The sequence below is a fragment of the Solea solea genome, chromosome 3 (assembly GCF_958295425.1).
Source record: "Solea solea chromosome 3, fSolSol10.1, whole genome shotgun sequence".
Classification (NCBI taxonomy): domain Eukaryota; kingdom Metazoa; phylum Chordata; class Actinopteri; order Pleuronectiformes; family Soleidae; genus Solea; species Solea solea.
In genome coordinates, this window is record NC_081136.1 from 17,826,188 (window position 1) to 17,848,730 (window position 22,543).

Below are 22,543 nucleotides of genomic sequence, written 5' to 3' on the forward strand. Positions count from 1 at the left end.
AGACATCCAGCAGCTCTTTTTCCCGCTTGGTTTGTGGCTGTTTGTCTCAACAAGACGTTTTGTATAAGAATAGACTGCTGACTGTCATGGGTGGAGCTAGGCCATACCATTTTGGTATTATTCCTAATGGAATTGCATAAAAATACATGCCGCACTGTACCAAACCAAACTGTTCCACTCGATGGAAACATGGCTATAGGGTGAAAGGTCAGGGGTCACACCCTGGACAGGTCGCCAGATGCATGTATTCTCAGACTTGGCAAGATGTCCAGTTATCTGTCTCAGTTGAACTACAGCCTTAGCTCAATTAAACTGTGCATGTAAACATACTATGATTCTGATTTGGAGGAAACCAGAGAGCCCACTCACACACACGGGGGAGAACATGCTAACTCCATACAAGAAGGCCCTCAGTCAGACCAAGGCAACAGTTAAAACTCACATTTTATTCATTATTAATTCATTTACAAAAAAAATCTTTGAAAAAGAAGTTTGAATTCAGCTTGAGGTGACCTCAGAGGCTCTGCTGCCAGCTGATTGGCTCTTCCCCCCCAACTTTCCCAGCAACATCCTCTTTGCCCTCTGCATGACTAAAGAAGGCAGCCGGGCTGGGGCCATGTCCAAATGAGTCCCATGAATGCTGGAAGGGTAAAGAACTGCTTTGCTCTCTTGGATCTGAGTCGTTAATAGTAGCGATGACATGAGAGTTTGAAACAGTGATGTGGTCATTGTATGTCACGCTGGCGTTGCTGGGAGAGATTGTGACAGTATTTGTGTTGCTGTTGTTGCTGCTTGGTGTTCCAGCAAGGCCAGAGGATGAGGAGAAGCTGAGAGCTGGAGTCTGAGTTGGCAGCAGATTGGTGGGACAACTGAGAGCCAGACGCTGTGTGAGGAGCTGGTGCTGCAGTCGCCGGTCGGCCCAGTCCTCCTGAGGCTGGCGGTGGATCTTCATGTGAGCGTTGCGGGACTTGATTTTGTAGAACATTCTGGGAAGGAGGAAAAGACAGAAGACTTGGGAATGAGAACCATGTGTTGCCTCACCCTAGAAGCCAAAACACAGAGAGTTGTGTGTTGTAGCTTCCTCTAGTATAACTGTTCCTACTCACTTTCCACACAGCTTGCAGGGGAAGTAGCTGGCCAATGAGGGTACAGGAACTGTCTCAGCCAGCCCAAACTGTCTGTCCACTGGCTGACAGATGGGTGTCACCTGTAAAACCAGGCAGGACCAATGAAAAGCCAGCAGGGCTGTGAGTGACTTGTTGAGCTGCATTCCAAACTGTGTAACTATGCCATTAAAACAATCCTATAGCATAAGCAGCAAAAACATTTTAGAGTAGCTTTTTCCAGCCACAGTCAGACAGATCTTACAGCTTACTTTGTTGCCTCATTTTTCATTTATTCATTCATTCATTCATAGTCTACTGCTTTATCTTCCACATGAGGGTCATGAGACATGTGGGTTGTCCCCCCTCCGAAACACGCCGTACAGCCTGGACAGTTCGCCAGTCCATCACAAAGAGACACACAACCATTCGCTCTCACACTCACACCGAGTGTCCAATCAACCTCTGCATGTTTTGGGCCTGTAAGAGAAAACCCATGCACACACAGGGAGAACATGCAAATTCCATGCAGACTAAACAAATACATCGTTTTGATATTGATTTATGATCTATGATCTAGCAAGCAAAGACAGAGCCATAGAGAGAGAGAATGAAAACAAATGTAAACAGTGGGTTTTCCTCGATCAGGCTATCACCCTTAATGCTCACACAGCAGAGATCAGTGCCGCAGGTGCACCCTTGGTAACTTGCAGCGGGATATCATTATATGGATATCCTGGAGTGTGTGTTTGTAGGTCATATCTTCAATGCCTTTTTTCCATCTTCTTATGTGTTGTGGACTTATATTATACTGCTTTTAAGCAAACTTAGAATTTTGACGTGTTCCAGAATTTACAAATTTAATATGATTAAAAAGATTTTTTTTTTGTACTTTTTGGTCAGGTGTGTTTATACAGAAATATATAGGTTGTGATGAAAAAAAGGATGTAAGACACTCACACTATGTGTGTATATATATATATATATATCTATATATATATATATATATATATATATATATACATATATACATATACATATGTACAATAATGAAAAAAAGCAGCCTAAAGAGAGATGGTTTTCTTTACCAAAGCCAAATACCAACTTCCTTAGACACTCTGTAGCTTACAGACAGGGCAGGCCCAAGCTTTTATGGAGTCCTAAGCTTGGGGGAGGGGAAGGCCCTCCCTCCCACTGCCCACCTGCCTTAGAGTAGCTGAAGCTTCACCATTATTGATACATATGTAACACTATACATTGCATTAATTATAATTGTTTTATTTACACCATACCAGTGTCACTCTTGTTTTGCACAGTAAAATCACAAAAGTGGCCTCGTATTAAATGTGCACTTTCATATTCAAAGGGAAGCACCGAGTGTAGTGATACTGAACTTGAATTAAACAAATAAACTAGTTCAAAGACTTTGGTTTATCTAAACATATCTAAAGATAGCTACATTTCTTTAATATGTTGGAAAAAAAAGATCCACAGACTACAGGAGTGTCCCTAAGCAGACAAGTAGTTGGCTTATGCCTTTGGCCGGCTCTGCTAACAGAGTAATGAGAGCATGAAATTCTCTACCACTGTTTATGATGAATTAACAGAGAAGTGATTTAAAATATGTGGGGCCACGCGGGTGGTGTAATGGTTAGGGATCTTGCCTTTGCGGTAAGAAGACCCAGGTTCAAGACCGAGTCAGAACAAGAACCGTTCCTGCATGGAGTTTGCATGTTCTCCCTGTGTGTGTGTGTGTGTGTGTGTGTGTGTGTGTGTGTGTGTGTGTGTGTGTGGTCTCTGGGGTTTCTGATTTCCTCCCACAGTCCAAAAACATGCAGATTTGGAGATAAAGGGATTGTCTCTATGTGGCCCTGTGATGGACTGGCGATCTGTCCACGGTTTACCCTACCTGTGACTCACACATGGAGGATAAAGTGGTAGAAAATGAATGGATGTATAATATGTGCACAATTTCATGTCGCTGTATTTTTCTTTCTTTATTGTCTGTTTTTGTGGATTCCACATTAAATGTGCTTAATAATACTGATTAATGGTACAACTTTTAAAACTTTTTTCTTGTGTTGTTTATGCATCGTATGGTTTGAATTGTGGACCCCAGGAAGAGTAGCAATGCTTCAGGCCGTAGCTAATGGGGATCCTAATATGTAAATAAACAAAAAATAGATGTTTCTTACACTTTTCTGCCGTTCCAGCTCTCCCTCTCTCTTCTCCTCCTCCCTCTGTTTCCTCTGCTTGTCCAGGAGCTTCTTGCTCAGGTAGTAAAACTCGACACACTGGCTCACCGTCTTAGTCCTTACCTGCAGCCACACAGAAAATGATTTTGTGTGAATGAAGGCACACTTTTGCATATCTCACAGTTGCCTAAGAAGCAATTTAAGCAATCAGTGGATCAGGAGAGTTTAATTGCACACTCAAATTATAGACCAGAGATGGTGCCTCCTGATTTCAGGTGACTGTAAATAGAGGTATTAAGTTGAATAGGAAGTTCTTCATAGCTCAATATCAGTATCAGTCTAATATTGGTCAAAGTCACTGGATCAGATACAGATATAAACTCTGTCATGTTGTGGGTTGTTTATTTCTTCTTCGTGTGAAGAATATTTGTTACACAGTTGGAGAATTATGTCTTTAAAATAGCTTGAAATGACCCCGCACAAATGTGTTGCTAACAGCTTCATAATTTAAAAGGTCTAAAATGACAGTATCGGACTGATATTGGTATTGGTAGATAGTCGAGTTTGTGATATCAGTATCAGTGTCAGACAACCACTCACTTACACTGTCAGGGTTGTTTTTAGTGAGTGTCATTCTCAGAAAAGCTTTGCAACAACAAACCAATCTCTCTCTATTAGAGCAGATTATAAATAGAGAGATTAAGACAAGAATTGAATAACAACCAGGGCTTGAATAATTGCAGTACCGTTTCCTGTATGAGTGAGAAGTCTTTCCCGCATGTCTCCAGAGCTGCACTGAAGACACTCTTCTCAGTGTCTGTCCAGAAATTGCTGCCTACAGAGAGTGGGGACATGACAAAATGTCTTCATGAAAACAAACTTCACAAAAGAATGGCTGTGCTGTATGTTAGATGATTTAAAGTGAATTTAAAGGTCCAGTGTGTAAAATTTAATTACACTTCAAAAAGGAGCGTACCTAAACAATCCCCTGAGTCATTTTTATATTTATATCAGGAGCTGGGTCACCTGTACAGAGGCAGACATTTTGGAACACAATGCAAACTGAAGGCTATGTAGGTTTAACAACACATGTGGAAGTGAAGGGTGAGGGTGGGGGATATTCATTTGCAACTTCACCAATAAATGTTCCACAAAATGACACTAAATTTTACACACTGTACCTTCAAATGAGAGACAAAAGACAAAGAGGGGGAGGGTGCAAAAGGCAGGACAGCTCGCTATTATAAAACAGTGAAACAGTGACCTGGCAAAAAATAAATAAATGAATAAAAGCATTTTTGTTGTGAAAAAGTTAAAAAGCAGCCATTCACATTGGCTAATGCATGTCTTAAAAACTTTTAAAAACTACACACCACAATTTTCTTTCTACATCAAATAGTGACTGAATTAAAGGGCAGGACAGTTTGATACGATCTGAACACAAGTATGACTCAGCTCATTTTATCAGCTTTTAACTGAAAGTAACATTACTGGTGGACCCAAACCCAAGCCAAAGAGTTATCTGATTTAATCTAAATGATCACATATAAGTTTGGAAATCGTCCTTTATTAGGGTTTAAGGTCAAAGGTCAAAGGTTACCAGCATAGTGGTAGTCTCCTGCTGTTGAGGACGGCCAGAACAGCAACATGTCCACAGTGGCCTGCAGGGGAGAAACAGGGACGCAGAGAACAGAGGGAGAGAGGAGGCACGCAGAGAATATGGAGAGAATTAAGTTAAAATTTGATTAAACTGAAGAAAGAAAAAAGAAAGAAAGAAAGTAAAAGAAAATGTCTTACCATTATGTTGCCTTGGCAGTGGTGCAGACAGTGGAGAGCCAGCTCAGTGTTACTCCCCCCTCCTGGTAGACAGCTTGAACTACACAATAACAACAGCTTCTCCACTGTGAAAAAATCAAACAAACAAACAAAACAATGTTATTACATTATTGCATTTCCCCAATCCCGTTTGGTCAGGTATTCAGAAGAAAAAGACACTAGTTTTTGAGCAGAAAACTGCGTTTTTAGGGCATTTACCTTGGTTTTGCATGTTCACACTCTCCTCCAGCTCCAGCGAGGGTTTCCAAAGCAGCTGCTCCCTGGAGGATTCCTCCTCTGGCCTATCACCATTCACAAAACATGTAGGAAGTTCAGCCTGGAACTCATGACCTACATTGACACATCTGGAGAGGTAAAAGAGAAACAAAGGAGAGGGAATGTTAAATTTAAAACAAAAAAATCACTGATATTTGCCTGGGTTGATCATTTCACTTACTGTAACACACCACATTCCCCTTCTATGGTATTATCTCCATGATGGAGTGATGAGAGGGATGAGAGCAGGCCCGTCCCCTTGCGGACTGGATTAAGGAGAGGACGGGGAGTGTAGTGGCCTCTCTTCTGACCCCAACAGGAGTGAAGCACACTGATAAACGGAGTTCCAGTGTAAAGAGGAGGGGCGTGATGCTGTAGGAATCCAAGGACACAGCATAGTCATAGAGTTACCCATGCACGTGGTGTTTGCACAACTAAAAAGATGAAGCATTTAGATTGACAGAATCATTTTCTGGTGGTTTGGGGGCAAAATTAACATAATTAACATATGTACCCTGATACATAAAATAAAATTTCATTAGCTGTTTTATTTACACTATTAACATTTTCCACATTAGACCTGGGCAATATTTTACATGATATATATAAATCAAATCAATATTTCTGTTAGGCTGGGCAATATGGCTTAAAGATAATATCTAGATATGTTAGGCTATATCCCGATACATGAGATATATGGTGATATAAAGCTGCATGCAGGTTGTTTCTCTGAACTTAGGAGATGTTTGTGCTTCTCAGTGACAATACACTCTAAAATAAAATATCTACAGTTGATGATCTGTATAACACAATCTTAAAATACACTTACAGTATTACCTTTGTAAAAGCACTTTGTAAATTGCTGTTTTTAAAGGTGCTATACAAATAAAGCCTGGTTAAATACCTGGTTAAATGAAGTGTTAGAAGGTGTGTTAGAAAAAATGAAATTATAAATAGTGTCAACTTCCGCTACAACACAAATAATTAGGGCTTGAAATGAAAGTGAGTTGGGATTGGGAAATAGCTATTACGTCTATATTTATATATTTCTAATATGCAGTAAGTAAAAAGAGTCTAAATGACTCTTAGTGCGCTAAATGCTAAAATCACTATACACATGCAACATGCTAGCCCTGACAATGATAATACTATCAGTGTTTATCTAGCAGTTGCACTGTTAATGAGGTTTTCACAGTTTAATTTTGTGTGTAAAATGATGTCATTCACTAATTAGCATGAAACACAAAACACAGCTGAGGCTGTACGTAGCTAGTTTGGAGATATTTACTATATCACAGGCGTACACTGTGCATCTCAGTCCAGAGAGACATTTCTTTCTTCTTTTAGTGAAAAAAGTCAATGCATACCTGGGCCAGTGACTGGTTCAACGCGACTTGTCCTTTCTTTACTTTCTGGTTCACTGTGTAAGGCTCTACCTTCTCTGCCGCCCCATTATTTAGGCCTGAAAGATGAGAGGAAGGGCAGGGAGGATGGTGGGATGGAGTATTCAGTGGACAGAGGGCTCTGGGTGGAGGGTGCGGGGAAGGACGATGGGATGACGACGTGAGGAATGTCTCGGGAGATTGAAGGATGTCACGTGGGACTGGGGGAGAATGACAGGGAAGGTAGGAAAGTTAAGTGGAAGACGGGCAGCAGCAAAGTGAGTAAAATCATGTTAGTGGATATAGCAGATTATAGCGGAACTATTCAGGAATTTCATTTAAAAGCTTCTGAGTCATTGTGATGGTTAAATGTCTCTTAGCAAAGTGTTGCATAGTTTGGGGTTGGGGATAAATTGCTTTACGGCACCACACACACCCTAGCCAGGTACCGACGCTCATCATGGCAGAGTCGTTGAAAAAGTATCAGATAAAAGTATGCAAAATGGATGCCAACCTAGGGTTCTTGCTGTTGCACTTGTATCTTTCGATTAAATTCTCTTCTCTATGAATTTATGCATTTATTTGCTGTTGTAAAGGCATTTGATGCACCATTTTATGAACAATGTCTGTTGCTGGTTAGCGTGCTAGCAGAGATTTTAGCATACTCGCTAACAAACACCTTATTTTGGTAGGTGGTTGGCTGTTCTTCCATCAACATGGACATGGCTCGATGGTGTGTGTTTGCTGGCTCCAAATGCACATGGTTCATCCATAGAGAGGATAAAGCAGTGTGCCGTGGTGTCGTAAAAAAATAAAAAATATGTAAAATATGTACTGTAGGGGGAGCTCCACAGAGAAAAAGGGGAAAAACCGACTTGCGTTTTAAATAAGGCAAATTATTAGTTTTACAGACAAAATTACAGCAAACTTGTATCAGTGTTATATTCCTTCCCTTACTGTTCACAAAAGTGCACACACAACACAACAACTGTTAGAACAACATTACCATAGTCAGCACCGTGGGGAGATCTAAGGTTGCCCTCATTGATGCTTGGGTCACATGGCGACTGTGAAAAGCAGTGTGACAGCAGTGGGAACTTCCACATCATCCCAGAGGAGAGAACAGATGGGAGAGACTGGAGGCGGGAATTGAAAAACTGGAGTGTACCAAGTGATTCCTCCCCCTGGAAAACCGAATGTGCGCTCCCTCCAAATGAGCCGGGGGAGTCCATTTTGGAGGGTGAATGAGGAGGAGGGGGCAGAGGTGTGGGGGGTGGACTGAGGACTGAAGACATGATGTGAGAGGACGTGGGAGGAGAGGGGAAAAGCGGAATAGAGGGGTGATTTGGTGAAGAGTAGGGGAGCAGGTAGTCCGAATCAAAACCACAGCTTTGCCGTGACTTGACCAATCCGGGACTTTCTCCTCTGCCTGCTCCAAATTCCCAGATCTGTCCTGAGGAATCTTCACTGTGAATCATGGGGAACATTTTCTTTCTTTGAGAGAGGAAAGCCTCAGAGAAGGAGTCCAGTTTCTGAGGGTAAGTGCCACTGCTGATGGTGATGGGTGATCTCTGTGGTGGACATGTTGAAGCCAGGGTAATGGTGTCGGCTTCTCCTCTCCACCTCCCGTCTCCTGTCTGAGTGTAGGGAGGAACGCTGAGCCAGGGACCCTCAGAATCTGCTGCTTGATTCTGATCCTCACCTGAAACACAACGAGACCCATAGTCTTCTTCTCTTCCTAAATAATGATCACTCCCTCTTGAATCTGTCCTACGATAATCTGCACTGTTGTCGTTGAAGCCCCCTGCAGCACTTCTGCTGTGGGAAGTAGTTTGTTTAGTTAAGTGGCTAACATTAGCCTCCCTGTTGTAGACAATTTCTCTTTTGGCATCCCAATTAGCCCGTGCATAGCTATTATAGTTTGTGCCTAGTTTTTGCCTTAGTCCTTCCCTGCTTCCACAATTCAGGGTGTAAGAAGAGCCATTTGTAATACCGTAGCAATCACCTTTCCGATAAAAATCATCTGCAGTGCTATCGCAGCTCTCACCGTCCTCCCAATCATCTTCTTTTTTGACACCGCCATACCAGGAATCCACAAAATGGCTGCCTGAGCCGCCATCTCTTTCAAGATGGCCTCTCAAGCTCCCATCTTCATCCAAACCGCTACCACTTATGCTTTGGAATCCTCTATCATTCTCACTGCCCCTTCTTCTTGCCCCAGAAGAGCTGGCTAAATCTGGGCAGGACACTGCAGATTCCTCCCCTCTGCTTCCATACTGCTCCAGGGGGTCCAGGTCGGGCTGATATCCCACCTCTGGGCTCTGAATGCTGGGCAAGGTGAGGTGAAAGGATGGGCAGTGGTGATGGTGGTGGAGGTTTGGGAAGGACTGGGTCGATGAATGATCATCCATGACTGCTTGCTTGCTTGGTTTGGCTAGTGTGACTTGAGGAAAACACAGAAACACAGTGTAAGTATAAACACATATTACACTATACATCACAGTATTAGCAGCAGAAAGCAAATTCTGCAACCCATCAATTTACTTTTTTGCTGTAAATTGTAGTGGTTAGAGCTGTTGCCTCGCAGCAAAAAGACCCAGGTTCCTGACCCAGTCGAAGCAAAGGCCTTTCTGCATGGAGTTTGCATGTTCACCCTGTGTCCAGGATGTACCCTGCCTATTAGCCTATGTCGGATTGGATTGGCAACAACAACTCCGTGACCCTCATGTGGAGGATAAAGTGAACCTTGAAGGAAATCCACTCTTTATCCAACCAAACATACTGAAATTTAAAGAGCTGGTAGATTACAAGAAACAGCGCAATTAATGTACAAAGCTAAAAATGGATAAGTTTCCAGTTATTTCAAATGTGATATAGTCAATATAAAATAAGAGGAACTTTATTATTTGAAAAAAACATGTAATGAAGAAATATATATATAAAAAAAATAAATTCTTTGTTTGTCAGTCAGAGGAATGAACCTGTGAATTATTTGCTCTGAAAACGTTAAAACAGTCCAGACTCAAAAAACCTTATATATATAGTCAACTATATTTGAGTTAACAGATATCTTTTTTAAGTGGGACTGACAATATTATAATAATATAATAATAATAATTATCATAATTTATCTTTTGTTACTAAAATAACCATGTTCTATAGCAAACTGGGTCACAGAATCTGACAAGTCACAGAATGTCTCCTGCAACATCAGCACATCAGATCTCTGTCCAACTGGGTGGCATAAAACTACTTTGTAACCTGTTTCAATTAAAAAGTGTTGCATAATGATTTATGATGTGTGCACAAAATTAAATAAATATTATTTGAAACCACAAATGATTCAGTTAATTCCACGCTGTTAAATAAAGGCAGCTTTTTTATAGTTATTTTTAATCAAAGATGGGTTAGCAGTTTGTGTTTAATGCGTGTTCCCATAAACGTGGAGCACAGACTACCTTGACAGACACAACACGATGAAGAGAGATCAGAGGTTTGCCTACAACTCAATCTTTTCTGTGGCCTTTACTAAAATCCAACCTGCTGCAATCCAAACATTGGCAACAAACAGATAAATTCATTAACAATAAGAACATACGTCGGTAGAAATTCACTCAGAGCACATTCACATTTACATCTATGGCGCTGCGTTAAACTTTTAAGCCTTTACAGGTTTTTCTTTCGTCTTTTGAAACCACATTCTGCTCTAAGAAGGAAAACGAATGAGTCAGAAAGAGAAAGAAAGAACGAATGAAGGAAGATGAGATGAAGACAGATACACTGTATACGTCTTGAGGTTTTGTCTTTTTTACCCGTCCTTGGTGCTTAGTTTCCTTTTCACATATGTTCGTCCTCTGTTGTTTTGGGGCTCTGGTTGTTGTTGTTCTTCTCATTTTCTTCATCTTTCTTTTGGTGTTTCTTATTTGCTCTTTGTTCAGAGTCTTAAAATTTCTTCCCTCCTGAGTTTCAGCCTGTCACTTAGTCTGCCTATCTTCCTCTCCCCCCTCTCTCTCTCTCTCTATCTCTCTCTCTCTCACACACACACACACACACAGACTGTCAATTTCACACTCACACTCACACACACTTGCAGGTGTCATAGGGGACCAGTGATGTTACCTCTCTGCCTTTTTGTCGTCGTGGTAACCACATCCTGAGGAAACAAATGCTGACGGATCTCCCTCCTTTCAGCTATCTTTATCTCTCTGCCCCCCCCCACCCCCCATCGCTCTGTCTCTCTTTCCATCACTTGGCCCTCTCGTTTTTTCACTCTAACTTTGTTTTCTCCTGTCCCATCTTACTCTCTTTATCTCTTCCTTCATTCATCTTTGTGTTCTTTCATGCACTGTGCTTTTTCATGTCTTCTATCGCATCTTTGACTCTCCTTCCTTTGCACTTCCCTTGTTCTTACATGTATTCATGCTGCGAGTATGAGGTTATTAACACTTAAGGAGGTATATAATCATCTAGAGCTTTTTTATCTGCATTTGAAAACACTTTTTACACTTTAATTAATTAATTTTTTCTCTCTGCACATTGCACTTGTGCGTGGCCACATACAGTACGGTTGTAAGTGTGTGTGCATGTGTGTGTGAGGGTGCGTGTGCGGAGGAGTATAGATGTTTACCAGATCAAGATTCTCTGGCTGAGTCAGCTGACAGGAAGTGAGAGAGAATGAAACAGGAAGGAAGACGGCGACAAACGAAGAGGTTCAGGGAACCCTCTCAACACACTGCAGCTCCACCTTCTCAATCGCCCACCCACTCGCCTACCACACACACACACACACACATCATATAACCCTCTCACAACCTCTAACATGACCACTATCTGTCCATAAGTCAGTGAGCAGCTTCAGTAACCTTCACATCAGAGAGAACAATACAAATTTCCCCCAATATTTTAGGGCTGAGGTTATGTCCAAGAATTCATACTGTAGTCTACAGACAGTAAAGGTGTATTATATGTTACGCTACATGTTCTAAAATGATTATGTTAAGACAATGGTATATAGCAACTGCACAACACTGTTAATATGACTGTACTCGATAGTAAAATGGTAGAAAGTGGAAGAGGTGAATCATTTAACACATTATATAAATTAATTTGATCATATTAAAGATTACATTATGTATATTGCATGCATTACATATAAAGCTATGTATAAAGTGCATTTAAAATAAGTTATAGACTCTTCTATATCAGAGGTTTTGGTGGCCTGTGGGCCAAAAATGGCCCAGTAGTATCTGTATTTGGCCCAGCAGATGGTTTGAAAAAGATTTTTAAATTATTATTATTTATTTATCTATTTATTTTTAAATGACTTGCTTCACAAAAACATTCATCCATTTTCTACTGCTTTATCCTCACGGGGGGGGGGGGGGGGGGGGTGCTGTGCCAATCTCAGGTGACATAGGGCGATAGTTCACAAAAACATGGACATTAGAATTCGGGGCCTTTATTCTGAAAAAACATCAACTGATTGATGATGAATAATTATTAACAGTACAAAAAAGATTTTTTTTAAAAAACATTTTACATTTTATTCTCTGCATCTCACACACTTTGTGTCTAAAAGAGTCTTTATAACAAGTTGGGGATCATCAGGCCATTTAGCTTTTTAGCTGTTTTTTTCTCTCTGACTGACAACGTTTTAAGACACTCGCAACAGTCGGTGGCACATTTTGGTTACTTATTTTGAACCAGTTTCAAAACATTTACTAAATTTCTCTTTTTTGGTACAAGATTGGATACTTTAGATAAGAAAAAAAAACATGTTTTGCTTGATGAAGATATGATGTTTTGGCCCAATATTTAATTGCTTAAAAACGTACTTACATTATATGTACAATATATCACAAAATAACCAACAAAAACATTTTTTTGCTTCCGTAAAAGCTGCAAGTTGCGACAGAAAATGTTCTTGCTCGAAATGAAACATTTCACTCATGGAAACAAACGTGCAAGACCATGTGAGTTGTTTTATGTGCAACTTGTAAACAGTCGCTTCGGTAATGTAAGACTTTATTGAAGCAGGTCATTGTTTGTTTGCATAAGGACAAAGCGGTCAAAGATGAGTGAGTGAGGTTTCAGTGGTGTGTTGTTAGGACCAAAAAACATAGGAAGTGAGGACATTTTGGGAAAGTTAAAGCAACTTTCGGGGGGTTAGGGCCTGGTTGTAGGGGTAGAACTGGGTTTGGGTTAGGTTTAAGTTAAAGGTGAGGCATTTAGTCGTGGTGCATTAGGTCTATGAGTGTCCTCATTAAGAATGCGGTGCGAGAATGTGTACTATGTGTGTGTTATAAAGTGGAATCACAACTCATAACTGGAAAGCGAATTATAGATAAGCTCCAGAATTTGACAAAAATCTCATTGGAATGATAAAAAAATAAAACATTTCTATGGCTGCCTCAAAATCGTAATGCCACATCTCCATGCTCATTCTGAGTATTTGCCAGCTTCAACATCCTGCTTCATCCTCAAAACAGAAAAATACTCAATACGTCTATTTATTTAAACATGGCATATAAAATGTGGTGATTGGATCCAAAATGTGTCTAGCATCATAAAGATGCACAGACCTCTATGTTTGCTGTTTGGGGCTTCAATCCTTTACTTATAATGGAGTCACAAAGCAGTTATTTTAATATATTCAATAATTATGTTCTGAGAAGGAAGAAAAAGTTTCTTTAAATGAGGGAAGAATTAAGTATTTTGCGATGAAAACTTTCAAATATGATTTGCGTCCCTTTTTGGATACGTTTGACACCTGCATCGAAGTGTCTGCTGTGTGTATTTCATTTGCATACGTTCGTGTTGATGCACGGAATGCTGAGGAAACAGCCGACTAAAAACACGCTTAAATGAGAGGATGTCTAGAGGAAGAAGAGTGTAGAGGAGTACGTACGGGGGAGACGCTTCTCTGGTTTTCTCTCGAATTCACCATAAAAACCGGCGGCAGCAGAGGAGGGGGAAAAGCGGTGAGCACTTCTGGACTTTTTTCCCCCGCACCTGAGACGTCTCTCCACTTGCCCTCTGTCACTGAAAAAGAGAAAAAAGACTGGTGAGAAGAAAGGAACGGAATAGATGAGAGAGAAATTATACCGCAAAATGATGTGAAAAGGTTATTTTTCACTAAAAATAATAATTAAAAAAAAAGGTCAGCCAATATTCAGTGGCACATATTTTTCTGAATGAGTTCAGTTCATCTCAGTTTCAGCATCCACGTTGAGGTGTGTGTGTATAACACCTTTAAAGCAGGTTTCTATAAGCAAAATACACAAGCAGAACTACTTCCACTCTGTGTGTCCCTGTAAGTAAAATAGCATATTTTTAAAGAAAGGTGACCTGGTCCTTAAACCCAATTTATACAAACATCTGAAGCAAAAAAAGGCAACTCTGATGAAATAAATTCATCGATTCTACATAAAATGGAAAAGCAAGCAGAAAAGGTTTTAGACGTAGTGTAATAGTGTAGAGTTCAATTCTGAATATACTCGATTTTCTTTTTAATGCAGATTATTTTGTTTCAATTTATGCATGAAAGCAACAATTCTTTGACTGCCTGCCGTGGTCTGCACAACAGACTCCGCACCATAAAGGCGTCTGCTTCTTTCATGTAAAAATCAGTCACAGTACATCACTTAAACGGATCTGTGAAAATGCAGTAATTACACATGGAGCTATAATTACGTAAGGTAAAGGTGTTCAGAAGCAGTCATCCTCCTGTAGACATTCAGCATTCATTTACCTTCTTCTCGCCTCACAGGACTTTTAAGTTAACAGCTATCAAGCATAGATTTGGGCAAATGGCAGGTACTTCAAATACACTTGATATACAACATTTGCAGATGAACGCTAATTTTACAAACGTTTAAAAATACGTACCGTGACTTTACGTAAGTCTACTCTAAGCACAAACACAACATGCAGCTGGTAAAGCATGATATTACCAATATCCTTCTCTCATGACCGCAATTTATTGTGTGTGTGTATAAATATCTATCTATATATAGATATATATAGATAGATATATAAACATGTATAAATGCAAAGGACTTAATTCAGATTACGATGATCCATTATGGTAAAGGTTGATTCAGGCAAGCGAAGGTCAGCCTATTGTCGTTTGTATAACATAATATGGTTAATAAGTAATAAGTAAATCCTAACATACACTAAATTACATTGAATTTGGAATAACAGATTATAATATAATACTATAATAAAGGCCACTAAAATACTATAGGATTACAATTACGACTATTGACGGCGATGCATCACAACACGATTTATTAAAACAATTATTTTTCGTGTAAAAGTTATATTGCAGTTGACAGACAGCTCAATAAAATGCCATTAAAAAAATAAATAATAGAATAATAACAAAGAGAAGTTAAAGAAAATATGAGATGACATCAAATCTTATGTATTACAATTGTTCGCATTATTATCAAGACCTTTTACAGTTTCAGTGATTAAAGTAATAGTTCTAGCCTAAACATGCAATAATCATAACTGGTTGCACTAGAATTTTTTGGAAACTTCCCTTAACGTGAACAAGTTCATATTTCAAATGAGGCTCAGAAGAAACTTTTTTTTCTTCTATTTTTTTGGAGGATTTGTTTGGTAAACACATCATTATTATAAGCCCGGTCACATAAACCTGGTGAAAATAAGCAGTGATTGAAAAATAATCAGCCTATTCAAATGAATTAAAACCAACAGTGGGAAGACAAAGCACCTTATAGTCATATCTACCCACATTTGCTCTGATACTGCGTTGACATTAATATGGAACGATACATTAATCAAATGTGTCTTGTGACTGATGCTTGACCGAGACAAAAAGGACGGAAATATAAGTCTTTAAAGTTTTTACAATTTCAAAATGTGATTTTGGAAAATGAAAGACAAAAATAATGGCAGCAAAATACTAAAAGACTGCACAAATATTTACCCCTTCAACCGCGATCCAACTAAAATCACGTGTCAAACTCAAGGCCTACGGCCCACATTCGGCCCGTGAGATACTGTACTATATTAAGTCTTCTTAAGTCCTGCTTCTCCATTGACACACTTTTCAAGTTACCCCGAAAACAAAATAAACTAATTAAATGTGGAAACATTTGAAAAGACAGAGCCGTAACCAGAGGGGGGTATAATGGGGCTCAGCCCCTCATTTATATGTTGCTCCCTGTCTGTGCGCTTTTTACGTCTGGTAAAAATCATAGATTTCAGCAATATTTGACCTCTTTCCTACATGTTCATGTTCTTTTGAATATATAACTAAAACAGTAGTCCAATGTTGATATTTAGCCCTTCTGAGACTATTCCATGGGTAAATCAATTAATCTTATCCATTGCGTACACTAATGTATCTTAACATCTTTAATTTTAAATTAGATCTCTGATTTGTTTCTTTATGTAATCTATAAGCTTACTTTGTTCTGTATTTTATATTATTTAACCTGGTCTGGCCCTTGATTTGGACACAGTTTTTCATTTCGGCCCCCTCGGTAATTGACGTTGAATCATGTGTGCACCTGTCTGATAGCATGTCTAGCTATGATGAATGGGTTCTCAGGTTGCGCATACACCATCTACACCATAACATTACAACAAATAAAGCATTCAGGGCTGGTCTGCTATTAAGAAATGCTAACCAGGGAAACAGGCCGTCATCATTAGTCCAACAACTGGTATGGAGCTACAGGTTTCCACAGCTGAAAATAGGGGAGACACTGCACACAACAAATGTTTTCCGGATGTCGTACCAGCCACAGCTTTCAGCTGAAGAGACACAACATGACATCTGAAGTCATGTTTGTCTCAACACATGTAGGGAATAAAAGAGGCAGCTTTGTATTAGGCATTTTCAAATCAAAATTACAAACAACTAGCAAAGAGATTTGTTTTGACTGTGTTCTATGCGAAATGAACATGTTTCAGTTGTCATCTTTGCATTACACTATATGCTGATGACATCTCATGCTTGTTTTCACTTCTATCACACAGCAAATATTTTTGACACCGCAAAAGCACAAATAGTAATATGCCGGAAAAATTGCACATGCTTTCACCCTGACCTCCACAACAGCAGCAACACACACACACACACAGTTGGAATGATTCTAGTTTTGGTTGTGCTATGTTCTATGAAAGTATCTCATATTGTTAAGTTTTCACCTTGGAATTAGAGCATTAGTATGCGCTGATGACATCTCATGTGATAATGATGCATCTTGTCTTCATTTCTATAACACAGCAAATATTTTTCTGACAAAAATGACACTGTGAAGAGATTTACATACATTTACCCAAACTGTTCAACCCTACTTTCTATCCTCCACAAAGAAATGCACATGAGCAACAACACACAATAATATTTAACCAGTTTGTAGCAGCGTCATGCTAAGGGCCCTGGAAAGTTTCCGAAACATTAAGTGGAATATTCATTTAGATCTCTCTTGCCCATACATAACTATAGACTTAAAGCCAATTTAGGAATGAATACGAATGAAAATATTGAGCTTTGATTTTTCAGTGTCAAAATTCCACTTTTTATTTTTGATCCGGCGCCTATAGCTGGTGCAGACACGTCGTACATTTTACTTCACAGTCTCCGACATGAGAGTGGCTGTTGCCTCTGTTCTGTCTCCAGATGTCAAAGGAGGTCATGAAACAGAAGGCGCACAAACATAACAACAGTGACACATTTGCTCAATGTTGCCCCGCTGTATTGAAGTCGGTTGGAATAGACCAAACACTAGAAACACCTCGGATGACCGCTACATGAAGCAGAATTAAGATTTCTGCAATTCATTTCAACACTTAAGGCCTGTGAACTTTTAGTTGACAGCATGGATATTAACCCTACTATTTTTCTACCTGGGTCAAGAACAGACTGAGAAATGCTTTATCATTATTTGTACACCAACAATGAGCTTGTGGTTTAAAGTCTCCCCACGCAAAGTAAATACCAACATGCTGCAGGTACCAATTTTGGACAAGGAGGCTCAGAACTGAGCAAGAGTTAAAGTATACATTTGAAGATTCCTTTCCAAAACATTTACTGCACATTCAAGCGGAGGCACTTTCATTTTCAGAACAAGCTTCCTGAAAATTATTTAACACAATTCCTTTCAGATAATTTGAAAAAAGTGGGGTTTTAAGTGGATTAATTGAATAAAAGTTAAAATGCCATCAGGTGAACAGGACTGCAGTGCAACAGGTTTAAGAGGAGTCAGGGAATGCTAATAATGTCCAGTTCCCTGGGTAAAGTTACACTTTCCACCAGCCTTGTTGTGTTCCATATAAAAAAAACATACAAAAGAAAAGGGGAAATGTGTTTCTTACCTGTTAATTTGTCATTGTGTGAAGACGTGTGTCAGTGTCGATGAAATGCACGTGTGTGTAGTCTGCTGGCAGGTACACGTGTGTGTGTGTGTGTGTGTGTGTGTGAGAGAGAGAGAGAGAGAGAGAGAGAGAGAGAGAAAGGGAGGAGGAGACGGCCAATGAAAAAAGAGAACGAGAGAGGAAGTTTCACCAATGATGATCGGCCGATGTCACTCTTTCAGTTGATCTTTCAGCCCTTCATCCACCTTGTCATAACACCACTATGTGTGTGTGTGTGTATGTGTAGCTGTGTCATAGTGATGCTGGAAACATGAAAAAAATCACCCTCGTGTGTGGCTTCAACCTCACACACTTACATGCAGACACTTTCAGTCTGACTGATTTTCTTTTTCTACCATTTTCATATGTAATTGTCTGTATGTTTTCACACACACACACACACACACACACACACACACACAGAGGTTTGCACAGCTATTCTTCTTGGGACACGGTGTTGACCTCCGTTCATTTGGACAGTCCAAACAAATGACTTACCCTAACCTTACCCTATCCACTTCTAATCATAGCATACATTTTTTTAAACATGTATATTATGTTACATTAGAGTTAGACTACAAAACCCATTAAGTCTGGATGCTTTATGTAGCTTTTTGAGAGCTACTGCAAGCATCCTGTTAGGCTAATAGAGGGGAACCAGATTTTAAGTTTTTAATCCTCTGAATAAAAAGCTGCTCAAATTTTTTGTTGTTTATTCTCTTTCTTTCCTTAAGAGTTAGACAAGAAAACCCATTTAGTTACCCAACAGTAAGATAATAGAAGGCAATTGTGTCTGGATGCTGAAAGTAACAGTTTGAAGCTACTGCAAGCATTCTGTTAGCTTAATACAACAATTGAGGGGAACCAGGTCATTTAAAGTTGTTAATTAGAAGACTAAAAACATTAAAACGTTGTTCATATCATTTGTTGTTTATTCTCTTTTTTACTAAGAGTTAGATGTGAAAAACGAATTACGTTGGAATGCTAAATGTAAATGTTTGACGCCACTGCTAGCATCCTGTTAGCTTAGCACAAAGAACAGAGGGGAATCAGATTAGCTGTATAACAATTGCCTCACAACAGTTTGAATTGCTGAAAATATATGCATATATGCTCACTTTAAGAGATTTTACCTGATGTGTGCTGTGAGTGTGGGGTCCTTCAGACAGACTATCTGTAATTGTGTGGAATTAGGAGGTACATGGATGGAGGTCAATTGTCTGAAGGAGTTACGGGACTATGAAAAGTTTGGGAAAATGTTAAAGTTTACATGCTCCTTATTAAGTTTTGTCCCACTCCCTTAACAAAGCATGCTTTTCACTGCATTATAAACTAAACACACCTATACATAGTGTATAGGCTCCAGCATTAGTGACAGAGGAGTTGTCAGTTGTCAGGAGTGGTAGATATTTGCATTCTGCACCAGGAAGAACAAGATTGACTTGTTGCTAATTCAAAGGTCTTAATAAACTACCTACACTTTTGACATTTAAAGGGCCAGTGTGTAACATTTAGAAGGATGTATTGGCAGGAACTGAATATGCTACCCGTGAGAAGTTTATCCTCATAATAATATATTTGTAAATACTTTTTAAGCAAAGGCCTTGTTGCCACAATGTTTCTTCAGCAGTCTGAACCGACAATCCAGCTGAATCCAGAGTGTGCCTTTACCTTAAAACAGAAGCTTACTATTATGGCAAACAAAGAAACGCAACTTCCTTCCTGGGATGTGAGGGCCACCGTAGTTCACTAACTTGCTTCTATAGCACTTATACGCACAATGAAATTGTCCCTTAACCCTTAAGAAGACATTGAAAGAGAGACAAAACAGGAAACGTCATACTCACTGAAGTTGGATTCAGTCCATAGAATAAAATAACATTTAAAACACAGGTAGAAACATAACATACAAAGGTACAGCCAAAGCAATCCATTTTCATAGATAGGCTGTCACGGCCCTTCTGTCTAAGCCTGGATGTTTAGTGAAAGGTTGGTTTAAGCCCCTAGGATGCTGTTTTCTGACTCATACAAGTGACTGTATAAAAGTTACTCAAATACTCAAAGATAAAAACAATAAGATATTAAGTAAAATAACCAGAGAGAAACAAAGTATTAAAGGAAGAAAAAAGAAAAAAAAGAAATAAAGTGTGATAATAAAAAAAAAACTGAGAAAATATAGATGGATAAAATAATATAAGATCGAAATCAGAAGTCATTGGTCTGTACACACTGGAACTTAAAGCTAAGCTGAGAGATGGTAAATGATTTAAACTTGCAAAACTGTAACAATGTCATAATGTGTTTTCAATTTTGATAACAATGCACATGGGCTAGAAAATACTACTATTACCACTACTACTACTACTATTGTTTACATATTCCCACTCAATACATATTGGAGATTGTGTGTTGAAGGTGACAAAACAAACAGAAAACTACAGTCAAATAATATTATTACCCTAAATAGTGTTTTGTGGTACACAGTGGTTACACATAGAGGTTCCACAGACTATTTTATTATCCCTTGAACATAATCGATAATAGTTCATCGTGATACCTTAGAGTCTTGATGATTTTAATTGTGTATAAGCTTTACAGTTTTTTAAAGATAGATATTATTGACTCTCTGACCAAAGTCTTATCCTATTAGAGCACATGCTCAATGTCCACAGTTACCTGGCCCGTTATTGAGTAGACACATTATGGAATACAGCACAGGAAATCATGTCAGACAGATCGAAAATTGCATTACTATACTGCTGATTTTAATGGAAAATCATTTAATTATTAATATAATTAGTAGTAGTATTAATTATTCAAACCCTAAATTATTCTCTCTATAATATTAACCGCTCTTCTACGCTTTTGCAAGTACTCCAATCAATTCATCTTAGTATCCATTGCTTTCAGTAATATATCTTTATGTGACACGTGTTTAATTTCAAATTTGATCCCCGATTTGTTTCTTTATTTAATCTATAAGCTTGCTTTGTGCTGATGCTTGTTTTATATATATTTATATTTGATCTAGTCTGGCTCTTGACTTCTGTGTAGTTTTTGTTTACGGCCCTTGATGCATATTTTACTACATTACTATATATTACTATATGCACCTTTATTGGTACTTTGGACATGCAAATGTAACTTTATATATGTCTCAGGGATGCGTGTCTTTTAACTGTTTTGTGTCTTTCAATATTTAGCGATGCTAAAGGAAATGCTCACTCCTTTGTCAGAATGATAATAAATATGATTGGATTCTTTTTTATTGTAAATGTCGGGGTCAGAGGGTGGTGGGTTCTTATAACTAGTCATTTATCCACACTGTCTCGGCATGACGTATTAGTTGAGCCTTGATGAAAAGGATCAATTTTTAAAAACGACAGCTTCACTCTGATGCACTGACATTCATCAGTCCATTGAACAAGGCAGCAAGTGAAGCTCAAACTGTAACTCCAGAAGAGCTACATAGAAAAAAAAGGTCAAAGTGGATGTGACAAAGTGACAAAAGTTCATTCATTCTCAGTGATGCAGTGTTTTTCAGAAATCTACAGATAGAGAGAAATGTGGTAATAAAGTTGTCAAAACAACTGCAAAACATTTTCATGAAATGGTCTGTTAAATGGCCGTCAATCTTCAGATTTCAGAGCAGATAGTGTGTCAGGTTACAGTAGATTACTATGCAGTGTCAAACATGAAGCCGATGAAAGGTCATGTGGTGATGTAAAAAGTGTAAATGTGTGTGTGTGTCAGACTCAGACTGAGAGTTAGTCATGAGTGTTCATGGGGTTGGGTGAGGCGGTGGTTGGGTTTCGTAGCGGCGTGGGGTGAGCACAGAGGTGCTGAGACGGGCTCTGATTCCCGGTATCATTAACATCAAACCTCCCCTGTGATACCACACGACGGCCCCGTATTGTCCCAAGACCCTGAAACCTGTGCTGAGAATTTTCTCAGCTTTCTGGTGTTAAAGGGACTGTGTGACATTTTTGTCAAGAGAATGGTTTCAAGTACTTTTTTTTGTAAAATGGACAGGATTTACACCATGCATAAGTTAATAATAAAACTAAGTTAGATGTTTTTATACGTTGCACATCCAGATTCAATTTACTTCAATTGAAATCAGATTACACATGCTCATTTTCTTTAAAACAATGTTTTATGAGAAAAGACATCCAACTCAAGAGTACACATATTTCAACATCATATCAAACTATCCAAATGAAATTAAACTCTGTTAAATTAAAGCATTAATGCTATGAGCAGTGTTACAATAAAGTAAAATTGTGTTTGCACTTAAACCTGGGATGTGGACAGTAGTGAAAGAAAAGTCGAGAAGCTTATTGTAAGTAAATATATAAGGAAAATACAAAAAAAC

General features: G+C 38.9%; 1 protein-coding gene across 2 annotated transcripts; it reads right to left on the bottom strand.

The window, feature by feature from the left end:
* Positions 1-426: 426 nt before the first annotated feature.
* Positions 427-18,194, bottom strand: LOC131455945 (transcriptional-regulating factor 1-like). 2 transcript variants are annotated; one of them, XM_058623828.1, is made up of 12 exons: positions 18,130-18,194; positions 13,679-13,812; positions 7,778-9,214; positions 6,757-6,992; positions 5,571-5,761; positions 5,333-5,478; positions 5,096-5,199; positions 4,899-4,959; positions 4,045-4,133; positions 3,299-3,421; positions 1,107-1,207; positions 427-986 (listed from the first exon to the last, which is right to left on the bottom strand). In XM_058623828.1, exons 3-12 carry the CDS (start codon positions 9,180-9,182, stop codon positions 515-517), a joined length of 2,928 nt encoding a protein of 975 aa, XP_058479811.1. In that variant the 5' UTR covers positions 9,183-9,214; positions 13,679-13,812; positions 18,130-18,194; the 3' UTR covers positions 427-514. The 2 variants fall into 2 exon arrangements, with proteins under 2 accessions (XP_058479811.1, XP_058479812.1); XM_058623829.1 differs by lacking the exons at positions 13,679-13,812; positions 18,130-18,194 and adding an exon at positions 10,584-10,895.
* Between the last annotated feature and the right edge of the window lie 4,349 nt (positions 18,195-22,543).

Excerpts from the sequence above, each read along its gene's own strand:
- LOC131455945 (XM_058623828.1), bottom strand. The coding sequence starts at position 9,182 with ATGGATGATCATTCATCGACCCAGTCCTTCCCAAACCTCCACCACCAT. Across the intron at positions 5,200-5,332 it reads TGTGAACATGCAAAACCAAG|TGGAGAAGCTGTTGTTATTG; the intron begins GTAAATGCCCTA and ends ATTTTTTCACAG. Across the intron at positions 987-1,106 it reads CCCTGCAAGCTGTGTGGAAA|AATGTTCTACAAAATCAAGT; the intron begins GTGAGTAGGAAC and ends CCTCCTTCCCAG.